Source organism: Pleurodeles waltl, chromosome 9 (genome assembly GCF_031143425.1).
Source record: "Pleurodeles waltl isolate 20211129_DDA chromosome 9, aPleWal1.hap1.20221129, whole genome shotgun sequence".
In the NCBI taxonomy this organism is placed as follows: Eukaryota; Metazoa; Chordata; class Amphibia; order Caudata; family Salamandridae; genus Pleurodeles; species Pleurodeles waltl.
In genome coordinates, this window is record NC_090448.1 from 862,126,462 (window position 1) to 862,139,644 (window position 13,183).

Below are 13,183 nucleotides of genomic sequence, written 5' to 3' on the forward strand. Positions count from 1 at the left end.
TCTCAGACTCAGACCTAAAAACTACGGCACCCCTGTCATTATTCAACTTAGCTAGGACCAACTTCAGCAGCTGGTCTAACTAGGGATCCCACCCCTTCCTCTTTCCAACCGGCTTCTATTAGCAGCCAGTAATTCAAGTGCCAATCATCTTAATCAATAGCCAGGATCACAAACAGTGTATGTGGGGAGAACCAAGGCCCAAGAAGTAGAAATATACATAGCAATAGCTGGAGCAGACACAACAAGCAAACAAGCACTGAAAAACCAAACCTCAGCTGATGATATTTAATTGAAAAACATAAGCCATGAGGTGCAAAGTTAGTCAAAATTTACATTAACAGAAAAAACACCCTGCCCACCTTCGCTTACCTCCTGTACAGGAGATCCGCATTCCTGGCCCTGCTAAGCTGGACATCCAATCCCCAATCGAAGGCATCTAAATTCCTCCCCACCAGGTCAGAGAGGAGGTAAGAACACGTGGTGAGCTGGGTGAGCTGCTAACTGCACTGTGGCAGTAGTTCACCGCCCCAATAACGAGCAATAAGGGAAAATACCACCTTAAATGTACCTCACTGGAGGCTAAGGCACCGGGTTAGGAGGCAAGTAATCAAGGACCATGGAGAGGTAAAATAGGTAGGAGAGACCACCCGCCCGACATGGTAGCGGCAGGCTAAACACTAGTCGTGTCTAGGGCAGTGTGATGAGTGTGAGTGCACTGAAATGCGGTGTGCAGGAAAAAAACTGTTGCTCCTGGATTAAGCATGCTCTGCAGGCCCAAAAACCCACTTCTCAGAACAGCACAACAAGGAAAAAATGTTGGAGCTACCCACGGTTGAAACCCGCTCCTCGGGCTCCGGCTCTGGGGAAAAACTGCTCAGATGGCCCTGACCTGTGGGGGCTGAGAAGAGAGAAAAAAAGATTCAGCCGTGCGCCAGGAAACCTGCTCTTCAGGCTCTGGCGTCCCAGAAAACTGGTGAGGATGCAGGCACAATGCAGATTACCTCGCTGGGTCCCAGGTCCGAAGTTGAAGATGCGCTGTACGGCCGCCACCACGATGCCCCAATATAGAAAGGCAGAGGCCAGGTCAGAGGTAACTTAAATACACCTGGCTATTGTGGCAGGCAGAAGTGACACGCATGCCTTGCGACTTTCACGCCTCCTGCCCCCTGCTTCTCGCAAGGTGGGGCAAAAGGAAGTAATCTTAGGCCAGCAAGTCATCGGATTGACCAAGGGCCCGGGCCCTCTAAGTGTAGGCCGCTCCGTCCATACGTGAAACATTCAAGAATGGAAGAAGTGTCTGTCATGACATGGAGTGGGATGCTTACCCCGCTGCGGCCTCTGATGCCACTCCTGCACAGACTGCTACCTAATATCATCTCCACAGTGCCTATGCTTCTGCCTGTCCACCTCCGGCACCAAACACTACAACTCTCCGGTGGAATTTTATGACGTACGCAGCAAGTTGTGTGTCCCAAATCCTACAAATGCAGATAATGATAGCTGATAGGCAAAACGTTTTCACTTATAGTGCATTACACTCCAAACACGGAATGGCTGATCTGACGGAATAGTCCTATATGTGATTGCACTTAACGCAATGGCTTATAGGTAAGGTCCTAACAAGGGGGGTAAGAGGGGGCATTGTGCCTAAGGCACTTTACTTTTACAGGGTTCACTCCTCCTTCATATTTATTTAGGTCACATCTACAGACAGCTTGAGCTGTTTAGTGAGAGATCATGTCATCACACACCACATAACACAATCCATACAACTAAACACCCTCACTCATACTCTTATATACAGACCCACAAAGGACCTTTTTAGAGAATCCCATCCAGCCTCTATTCTGGTTTAGCTGTCTATTGGCATCTGCTCTAGGTTGCATCACCCCACGGAATGTGAACTGCTTTAGGAAGTAGTTCACACATCCATTGCCATTTTTTATTTTTATGCATTTTTTAAACATTTTTAATGAAGTGGGTCCCTCACTTTCATACTCCACCAAAGTGTTATATCCTCTTACTCTCCCCCTTCCAGCTCATAGTTTCTCACTAGTGCCTCCCAACATCTTGTACATCTCTGCCCCACTCCACTGTTTATTTATCTACGTATATCTTTATTTATCTTTTTTTATTATTATGTTAATTTTGGAGGCCTCGCCGCTACTAAGTAATATTGTGCCTCTCGCTTTCATTTGCGCTAGTAGGCACATTATTATATTTATTATTATTTTGGAACAGTAAAATAAGAAAAAGCTATAATGGCCACATGTGTCATGACTCAGACACTGTTCGCCTGCATGGCAACGTAGGTGGACGTGTACAGTGAGACTCAAGCACATGCATGCTACCACATGGTTGCATTTCGCCTTTTTAGGTCGAGCATAGCAGCGTGCAAGCACTGCTTTTCCGACGTGTTGGTATGTGTATCTGGACTTTTAACCATGCCCACTGCACGCCCAACACTATCACTCAATCATGGGCTTGCCTTTCATTAATCTTTTCTTTTCATAGGTAAATGCTTTACGTTTGTCACTCCTTAGGGTGGTTTTGTTACCGCCTTGGCCATCGCCCCTGTTACATGGCTACTTGCACTTTTGCCGATATGTTTGACTGCAAGAGAACTTCTTTTTCCTTTTGTGTCTCTTTATGCTGATGATCATAGCGGCCGTCGGCTCACTTAAGTGAAACTGTATTACTTTAATTTTTTTATTAGTTGTTTACTGATCATGTCTTTGGTGTGTGTTGTACCTATTTCTCTTTTATACCCTTTTTTCTTCTCACAGCAGCCTCGGTTTTAACGGGATGGGCCGATCAGCCTGTGTTTTTGGAATATTTCATTCTGAGCAGCTCATGTTTTTGTTTTTCACTATGGGGGTACTACAGTACTGCTTAGAAATGGCACACAAACCAAAATCCTCCCTGGCAATCAGGAGCGAAGGGGCTGAGCTGCCCCTAGTTTCACGTGCTTTCAGAGACACCTCCGAAGGCAAAAAGAGCTTCAACAAAAACAATCTCCATCTGTCCTTCCAGTGAAGTTTCCGCTGGTTGCCAGCAGCCCGTAAATATTGCCTTTCATGTGAGCTTGTTACATTAGTTGCTGGTTCTTATCTGCCTAGTTCATGTTCCTCGCAGCAGGCACATTAACCTTCTGCGCTACCTTATAATTAGTCCAAGCTTCCACTAGAGAAACGTACGTTTTCTCTCCAGAAATTATATTATCCAACAGAGTTATTTTAACATTTGAAGACTGAATGCAGTCTGTGATCTGCCTACAACATGTTCTTTGCAGCAGCCGCATTAACCCTCTGCACTAACTTATAAAAATTCCAAACTTCATCTCTTGCTTACAGCACTGCATTTAGTATGGCCAAAAGAGACACTTGGGAAAGTCATAACAAAACCAAAACGAAAGCTCAAAACAAACAATGGAAAATTTGCTTCTTTGCAATTTCAAATGAGCCTGCTTTAGTAGTCAGTACTCTTAAAAGTATATGCAGCATTTACTAGCCTGCGGTGTAAATTGACACTGGAACCTAGAAAAAACATACTTTTCGTATATGCTATTGTGACAATTGTGGGTCTCGTAAGCTAAAAACATAAAGCTTATAGCTTCGTATCAAGGAATCATAATTCAGCCTTCTGTGTAGAGTAACAGCTGAATCTAAAGAAGGCACACTTATTATTTTTGCAGTGCTTAATTTGAGCCAGTGTGTTCCGATGCAGGGCACAAATAATTTTTGTGAAAGGGCCATCAGTTATTTTTCTGTCCCACCGATCTACTGTGGGCAAATTAAAGAATAATTTATTCGAAATACAAACACTAACATGTGAAAATGTACCAAACTATAAACTAGCTGCCAGGCTGGAAGTTCAAACAGCAAGATGTTATCATGTTGTAGAAAACATTTTTGAACACAAGGACATGAATCACTCTTTACTGGTAAACACTGTGAAATACAGCAAATTGAGGTAAAAAAGACTGCTGGGGAGATGAAAGTTTAACATGAAAAACAAGAGCACACACCAGAAACATTAGCATGTGTTCATGAAAGGGCAGCATCACCCAGATGAAAGAGTGTAAAAGACTAGCTGGCTGGCTTGCTCTACAGACAGCAGCAATGTTATCAGATGCTATAAAACTTTGTAGAGTGAATCACACCTAAACAGTATAAATTGCAACCAAACACCATATGGAACACACCAGTAAAACAACACGTAAACATAAATATTAAAAGACACAATTTAATTAATATACAGGCATTAGCTTTTAGAAAACATTTATTTTCCGTGTGGCCAATATGTTCCGTCTATAGTGTTTAAGTGGAAATCGTGTATTTTGTAAGCGCATAGTTGTCTTCACTAAACACAACGCTAGCGTGTTTCAATTAAGCTTTGCCCAATTAAACGCTGCTAAATAGCAACATTTTCATTTTTTGCTGAAGATAGAGGAAGAAGGTACATGGAAGTGCTTTAGCTTTATGCAGGGACACTGGAATTATATGGCAGGAAAAGACAAAATTACGAGGCAGGGTTGACCAATTTGTGTGGCAAGAAAAGTCTGGTTATAAATTTACAATGCCTGCAGCTCTAACTAAAGAAAATGAAAGACCTATTGCATTACAAATGCTTGTTTAAATTTTACCCCTCCAATTCTAGTCAGCAGCCGTTTTAGATTGGTAAAATGCAGGCATTAGCATACCACAACACTTGTCTTTTAAAGAGGAAACCAATTGGCTTTGCTTATGCTCATTTTTTAAAAGTTGTTGTTATTGTTACTGTTGACACAGCTAACATGAAAATGATTTAGACGGCACCAGATTCTGTAATAAAAGCTAAGGCTGCAAGCAGTGGGTCCCACATGTTTTTTTTTTTTTAACCTGGGCCCATCTGAAGATGGCTAGCACATTGCCCCATTCATACTATGCCACCTATGGGCCAATGCCAAATAAATGTAATGAAAGTTCAATTAAGCAATAGCTGAATGGGGTTGATCCACAGCCTGTTTAAGTATTATTGTAACATGTGTAATATATTTTTTTATTAAAAGTTATTGGCACACAGTTAAAACTATCAGTAATTCAGACCAAAAAGCGTGTTCTAATATAGATGAAACTGAGGAAAAACAGTTCAGTACCTTGACAGAGAACACCATGTTTTCTGCTGTAATTCCGGAATACTACATGGTTAGTTTGGCAAATAAGTTCCAAAGGAAACCTGCTCCAGGTTTGGTCACGAGGACTGAAGACGCATATTCATCAAAGCAGACTTAATGAATATGAGAAACACCAAGTTATTAGCAGTAGCAGCATGATAAGTCCAATAAGGAAGATATTTCACAAAACATTATTTTTTTAATAGGTTTATTTATTGAGTTTGCTATACAAAAAGGCACATATGGCATACACATTCATCATGTTGCATCAATTGACAAATATATCAATCCATTTAAACTAGGGATGCTACACTATCACCATGCAGTGTGTTCTTCACGAAATTCCTGTACGCTTAGGCATTGCAAGGCTAGAAACCTTCCTGAACACCCTAGTCATCATGGGGGGAGGGCATAGCCACTAGTCTAGAATGCCTTATTAAATCGGGAGTGAAAAGGCAACTGCTTCCAGGGGGTGGCTCCTCTGCTATATATGTCCCCCTCCGACAGCAGCAGGAGCTCCAAACCTTTAAAACTAAAACGATAATAAACTATGTTTTTTTAAAGGGGCAGGGCCATGGGGGTGACAAGCATTGAGGGGAGTGCACAGAGCACTCCCCTCAGTGCGCATGTATGTTTTGGCCTGCCATTTCAGGCCAGCCAAACACACATGCACACAAGAGCTCCCTCCAACCCGGCACTGTGTTGCCGGGTTGGCGAGAGCAAGCCCTGGGTCCTTGTCTGCATTGGAGCACCCAGTCGTGGCGCTGCAGCCAATCATAATGCTGCTTTTTTTTAATTTATTTTTTATTTTTGTTTTATTCTCCCCGCCACTTTGAAGTACTCCAGACTAGGGTGACAGAGAGTCTTGGTGACAACATGTGTATTATCACTTTACTCATGGGAGTCGGAAGGGGCTAAACTGTCCCCTTCACTTGTGCCTCAGTACTTCAACCAAGGGGTTTAAGGCTGAAGTTATTCAAGGTATATCTCTTGTGATAGCGAATATTTTCTTCCAGCAAGTTTTAGTATAATGCTGTGCACCAGTGACACAAGGTGCCAGATATTGCCCCCAAACTAGCTGGCACAAAGTATCAGCACAGTAACATCTTGTACAAAGTTTCCTTATGTTGAGAGCATTCTGAGGCATTGGCAGACCACCTCCACACCGTCACCCAAGCTTCCTCCTTCATCACTCTCTCTCTGCCCAGGTCACTCTCCCATTTACTCCTGTATTGGTATTTACTGTCATTATTCTTGTCCAGTAGGTTTTTGTATAGTCTCGATATTCCTCCCTTGGGGTCCATCTCTTGGGGGGCAAAAATGGGGTTAATAGCCTGGGGCATCAGTTTGGATGGGTAGGAGAATGCATGTTTTCGTCACATTACTCCCATTGTTTGAGCAGTGTAAATGGTGCTTGACTTTTGGCGGATACCGGAATGTGGGATGTAACCATTGAAGGTACTGCATGGGAAGACATTTTTTATATACCTCTACCATGGCCCAAGGCTTCATGTGCAGTCAAGCTCTGATCTTAGTTGGGTCACTCTTATGCAATTGCCAAAATGGGGCACTTCAATGCTTCCATCAGTTGTAGGCTTATGCAATGCTAGTTGATTGGAAAGTTGACTTTAAAACATAAAATCTCTAAAAATGGGTTGAATTCCCCTCAATATACTTGGAACGGAGGACTCAAGGTCTGTTAGAAAGCAGAGAATGTCATCAGCAAATAGAGCTAGTGTGTGATGCTACCCTTCTTTTTAATGTGTTAGCCATGTAGATTGGGCATAATGGTATTGATTTATGGTTTTAACATATGGGTAAAGCCGAGGGACAGCAGGCATCCAGGCTTTGTCTCTACAGGCAATGATGTGTTGGGAGTATATTCATAATTTATCTTCAGTTTCGTCTTGGGGATCACATAATTGACCAAGATGTATGTTTTCATATTGTGGCCAAGTCTTGTTCTAATTAGGCAATTCACTATTTAGGACCATTGGGCCCTATTGAAAGCCTTCTCTGCATCAAGTAATATGAATAATGTGTATTGTTTTTCACACTCTGCAATACTGATCATGTCAACCACTAGTTGAATATCTCAAGCCTGCCTTCTCTTACCAAAGCCAGTCTGATATGGTGATACCAGAAAGGACATTATTGTATTAAGTCGAGCTACTAGGTGCTGGAACTGATGTTCATGGCCTGGTATTCCCCAAAACATTTTGCCTTCAGCAGCTTACTTTGCTGAACTTGTTTGTGTTGGCACTAGGACTCTCTGCACTTTACCTCTGCTATCCAGTCTTAAAATGCTCATGCTCTCTCTTTAAAACATGGTAAAATTGAACTAGACTAAATTGGTATATTTAATTTACTCGCATGTAAATGGTACTACCAGTACTCAAGGCCTGTAAATTAAATTTTAATGGTGGGCAGCAGCACTCCTTGTGCCACCACTAACGTACCTCTGTAACACCTGTCTTAAGCCTGCCACTGCAGCCTGGAGGTAAGTGTCGACACAGAAAAATAAGTCTTTTGCCTGGTCTAAACTTTCCTTTTTAAAACCTGTAAGTCACTCCTAAGGTAGGGCTTAACCATCCATGGGAAAGGTGCACAGTATTTAAAAAATAGGACATGTGTGTTTATGTTTTACAAGTCCTGACACTGGTGTAAGGCCTATCTCTCCCATAGACTAACACTGGGGTGCCTTGTGACATTTGATAAGTGTTAACTCCAGACTGAGAGCAGATAGAAATATGCTGTTTACGCTCAAATGAACTGTAATTTAAAAACCTCTTTAATTATGAAGTTGGATATTAAGTTACAATTTTGAATATGACACTTTTAGAAAGCGCTCATTTTTTTGTTGCAACCAACTGTGCCTTTCTGCCAGCATCCTGACTCACATGAATGTAAATGGTTCTGCTGTTGTGGTTGCATATTGCTTCCAGACAGTGAGACAAAGTGAGCCTAGGTGTGAGGGGAAAGGGTCTTCCTGATAGGATGGCTGAAGATGAGCTATACCCTGCCCAACTTACATTTCAAAGGGCCTGCCTGAAGCAAACACAAAGAAACCAGACACAAGGCTTGCCATTGCCTTTGTTATCCTAGACCAGAGGTCTTCAAACTGGGGGGCAAGCCCCCCTTGGGGGCCTCAAGTGATCCCAGGGGGGGCGCCAAACTCTGGCCAAAAGAAATATTATGCAGACAACATGCCTTTGTTTTAAGCAGAAGCATGTTATTGCAGTTTTAAAAAGGTAATAGTACTTAACTGCAATGTTTAAATAGGTTTAGACCTATTTAAACATTGCCATCTTTCTAAAATAATTGTGAAAAATTCTGAGGGGGGGCCCAATGATTTTTATTTTTCAACTGGGGGGGCGCGGCATAAACAAGTTTGAAGACCACTGTCCTAGACAGTTTGGGTTTTTGAAGCAGATATGCTAATTAGAAAATTATTAATTATGTTTATGTGCTTGATAATGAAACGTTTGTAGAGAAATTAATCATAGAGGAAACAATGTGCACGTTTGAAAATGTGCCCTCGGTGCACGACAGCCATATATAAGAGATTGTACTAATAGAACTGAACCTGTATGAAATAATTAAAAATATACAAGAAAAATGTAGTAATATGTCATATTGAAATGTATAACCTATATTTTACTTTAATTTATAGTCCTAACTTAGCTGAAAACATGGCCTAGTCTTCTTAGGCCTCGCACTCAGAGAGCAGAAATAATAACCGATACATACCTTTTATGAGACATTGCTAAAAGCATTCAAAGAGTACAGGGGTAAAGAAGCAATTGAGCTGAAAGACATGCTGCATTTTGTGTTCAGGTTTGTTGAAGGGTTGAGACCAGAAGTAGGACAGATAATTGAGAGTCATTTGATTTGCTGGCAGGCAAAACCGATTGATGAAGTGTTGCAATATGCAAAGTACTGTAGTGATGAGATTGAATTGAAGCAGAAAAAGCTGAAGGAAAAAGCAATGGTAATGCAGATAAAGGCAGCTCAGACAGGAGTGCAAGGAGCTTTAGTACAACCAGAGCCACTGCAGCAGGGAACTATTATGTTCTAGCCTCAGATGCGAGGTAGAAGGCCGTGGAATGGACGTGACGCGTGGTCCGGATTTGGGTACTGTGGTAGTTCAGAATGACATGCAGGGAGTGAAAAAGATGTTACTGTGTCATTTGTGTGGAAACGTGGGACACTGGAAGCGGAGTGTCCGCTGATGGTGCAGGATGGTGTTGTTGAGCAAGGTGGTGATGTCAGTACATTTCAAAATGTAAAAGTCCTAAGAATGAGAGGATTTATTCCTTATGTTCAGAATCTAGTGCAGAATTTCCAACCCATGCAGCAGGTGCAAGTGCTGCATGCACAACTAACACAGTTGCAACCAATACAGCAGCAGATTCCCATGGTCCCTAGATAGCAAATGCAGATACCTCGAGCCCCGATGGAACAGCAACAGATCATTCTTACTCAGCAGGTCACAGGTTAGAGACAAGACAGAAGTAATGACACAGTACACCAATTCTCATTTTATAGTGAGGATGAAATAAACAAAGAATGGATGAGTGACTGTTCGGATGAAGGACCGTGTATGCTTGCAGCATACCTAGAGGTAGATCAGAGAGGACCTTTTGCAAAGGGAAAGGTGAAGGGTTATAAGGTCTCATTTTTAGTGGACACAGGAGCTACACGCTCTACAGTAAGAAGTGTGGAAGTCCCGAATTTACCTCTTTCAGGTAGAACAGTTCAAGTTTGGGGAGTGGAAAAAAGACAGTTGACAAATCCAATCACAGATCCAGTGCAGGTTGAGATTAGTAATTACCAGGGACTGCATAGGTTTGTAGTCTGTGACTTGAGTCCAGTATCCCTACTGGGAAGGGACTTACTATGTAAGACAAAATGCTCCATTAATTGTTCAGACACTGGAATAGAAGTACAAACTAATAGCGATGATGAAGAAGAACAAGTGGCTGAGACGATGATCAACAACGCTAATGAGGAATACCCATTGATTGAGTTTTTGGCGCAAATAATTGGAGATTTTCTAAAACAAGGGGTTTTGAAAGAAGTGTCGATGTAATTCACTGATAATGGGCTTGAGGAAGCCATATGGGAAAGTGCGCATTGTGCAGGACTTGCGAAAAGTGAACGATCTGGTGGTCAAGTGTTGTCCAATGATGCCAAATCCAGCAGTGATACTGTTTCAGATTCCTTGCGATGCAGAGAGGTTCACAGTGGTTGACTTGTCACAAGCTTTCTTTTCTGGGCCTCTTCATGAGGATAGTCAGTTTCTTTTTAGTTTCAAATTCCTAGACAGAGTCTACAGCTGGTGCAGGCTTCCACAAGGGTATGCGGAGTCACCATCACTGTTTAATCAGATCCTGAAAAAGAATCTGGAGTCGTTGGAATTACCATACCAATCAACCATAATGCAATATATTGATGATTTGTTGATCGCATCCAGGACAAGGGATGAGTGTAAGTATGACTCGATTGCCCTGTTGAATCATTTGGGAAATTTTGGACATAAGGTGTCACCTATAAAACTGCAGTATTGTCAGAAATCAGTGAAATACCTGGGACATCAGATTGAGAAAGGGTCAAGAAGAATCTCCAGGGAGAGAATTACCATGATATTGCAAAGAAGTCCCGGACTTCACAAAGAGATATCAGAATGTTCCTGGGAATGGTGGGATATTGTCGACAGTGGATTCTAAATTTTGCTGAAATTGCCAAACCCTTGCAGTAGTTAACTCATAAGGAAGATACAGATCCCATTACCCTAGATGAAGCTCAGATGAAGGCGTTCACTGAACTGAGAGAAAGTTTGTGCAGAGCTCCAGCTTTGGGAATGCCTGATTACACAAAGCTATTCATCTTGTTTTGCTATGAACATGATGCTTGTTCTTTATCTGTTTTGACACAGGTCCATGTAGGTGCTTATCGCCCAGAAGCCTATTTTTCATCTACCTTGGACCCAGTGGCAGCAGCTTTACCAGGTTGTTTGTGTGCAGTAGCCGCAGTTAGTCAAAGTCTTTCTCAATGTGAGGGGATAGTCATGGGATACCCTTTGACGGTAATGGTACCACACTCTGTTGAAATCTTACTGACAAGGACGAAAACGCAATATTTGACTGGTGAAGACTGACAAGGTATGAGACAAGCATATTGGGTGCTCCGAATGTAACATTTAAAAGATGTACAGTATTGAATCCAGCAACCTTGCTTCCAAGTGATACTGTTGAAATTGAAAAAGAAGAAGACATTGAGCATGATTGTCTTCAGGTAACTGAGCTGTGAACAAAGCCAAGGCCTAATATTAGGGATACACGATCGGAGGAAAATGACCAAATTATCTTTGTTGATGGTTCTTAGAGTTGGGACAGGGACACTGAGAGAAGGATATTCAGTATGTACGATCACAGGCCCATTAGAAGCTTCTTGGCTTTGAGATGTATATTCTGCAACAGTGGCAGAATTGGCAGCTCTTACTAGAGCATGCCATGTTTCTGCGAGACTAAAAGTCACAATCTATACAGACAGTCAATATGGATTTGGAATTGTTCATGATTTTGGTCAATTGTGGTCGCAAAGAGGTTTCCTGACCTCTACTGGAACACCAGTGAGAAATGGTGACAAAATAAAAGAGTTGTTGTACGCAATACAGTTACCTGAAGAAATTGCAGTGGTAAAATGCAGTGCACACCAAAAGACGCAGGTTTATGTCTCATTGGGAAATGGATATGCAGATCAAGTCGCAAGGTTTTGTGCATTGAACGGTATATCGTTTAAAGACAAGTAGGAATTGATGCCTGAGGAAGAAAATATTTGCACAAGTTTTGCATTAAAAGTGATTCATACTTTGGAAGAATTGAAAACATTGCAGGAAAATGCAGATAAGGAGGAGAAACGACTTTGGGTAAAATTGAAGTGTGTCTAAACGCCTGATGAACTTTGGATTTCTGAGGAGGGTCAGATGGTGTTGCCCAATAGTTTATTGTCTCAGATGGCCCGCTATTATCATGGGCAGGCACATATTGGAAGGGATGCCATGGTCAGGTTGTTCAAAATTGATTGGTTCAATCCTAAAATCAGGCAGGCAGCAGAGGCAGTATGTCATCGATGTATAATTTGTCAGTAACTAAACGTGGGGAAAAGGGACAGTGGTGAATTTGAGCCACATTGGAAGAGCAGGAGGTCCATTCAGCAGAATGCAATTGGATTTCATTGAGATGCCTGCATGTGGTGGTCTGAAGTACGTGTTGGTGATTGTGTGTGTCTTTAGTCATTGGATTGAAGCATACCCCACACGAAGGAATGACAGTCTCACAGTAGCAAAGCTGTTACTTAGAGAGTTAATACCACGTTTCCATTTCCGATTTCTTTAGAATCAGATAGGGGAACTCACTTCAATAATGAGGTGATTAAACTCTTATGTGCAGCGCTAAACATTGAGCAGAAGTTGCATTGTAGCTATCGCCCTGAAGCATCAGGACTAGTGGAACAAATGAATGGTACATTGAAATCAAGAATTGCCAAGATGTGTGCTGCTACCAATCTGAACTGGCCAGACGAATTACCCTTGGTGTTGATGTCAATGCAAAACACACCTGACAGGAAGACAGGGCTGTCATCCCATGAGATCCTCATGGGCATAGCAATGAGATTGCCAGCAATTCCAACCAATGCACTTGTCAATATAACAGATGATATGGTGATGGACTGCTGCAAAGGTCTGGCTGATGTGGTTCGCTCTTTCTCTCAGCAGGTGCAGGCCACTACCCTGCCACCCATCCATGACCCAGGTCACAAACTGAGAGCCGGAGATGGGGTCGTCATCAAAAAGCATGCTCGCAAGACCTGTTTGGAATCGCATTGGAAAGGTCCCTACCAGGTGGTGCTAACAACTACGACAGCTGTAAAGTATGCAGGACTACCAAACAGGATACACACAAGTCATACAAAGAGAGTGGTGAGTCCGCAAGAGCATGAAAAAGTGTTGTTGAGAGCACCAAC

The 13,183-nt window shown here is 42.3% G+C and overlaps 1 protein-coding gene across 3 annotated transcripts in view; it reads right to left on the reverse strand.

The window, feature by feature from the left end:
- GALC (galactosylceramidase) overlaps positions 1-13,183 on the reverse strand; it is a 358,534-nt gene that overhangs the window by 25,301 nt on the left and 320,050 nt on the right. The window contains exon 18 of one of the 3 annotated variants that reach the window (XM_069208125.1): positions 5,164-5,268. The exons of the other annotated variants lie outside the window; for them this stretch is intronic. Coding sequence (XP_069064226.1) covers positions 5,180-5,268 — 89 coding nt within the window. The 3' untranslated portion in view covers positions 5,164-5,179. Of the gene's footprint in view, positions 1-5,163; positions 5,269-13,183 lie in introns of those variants that run through there. 3 annotated transcript variants of the gene reach the window in all.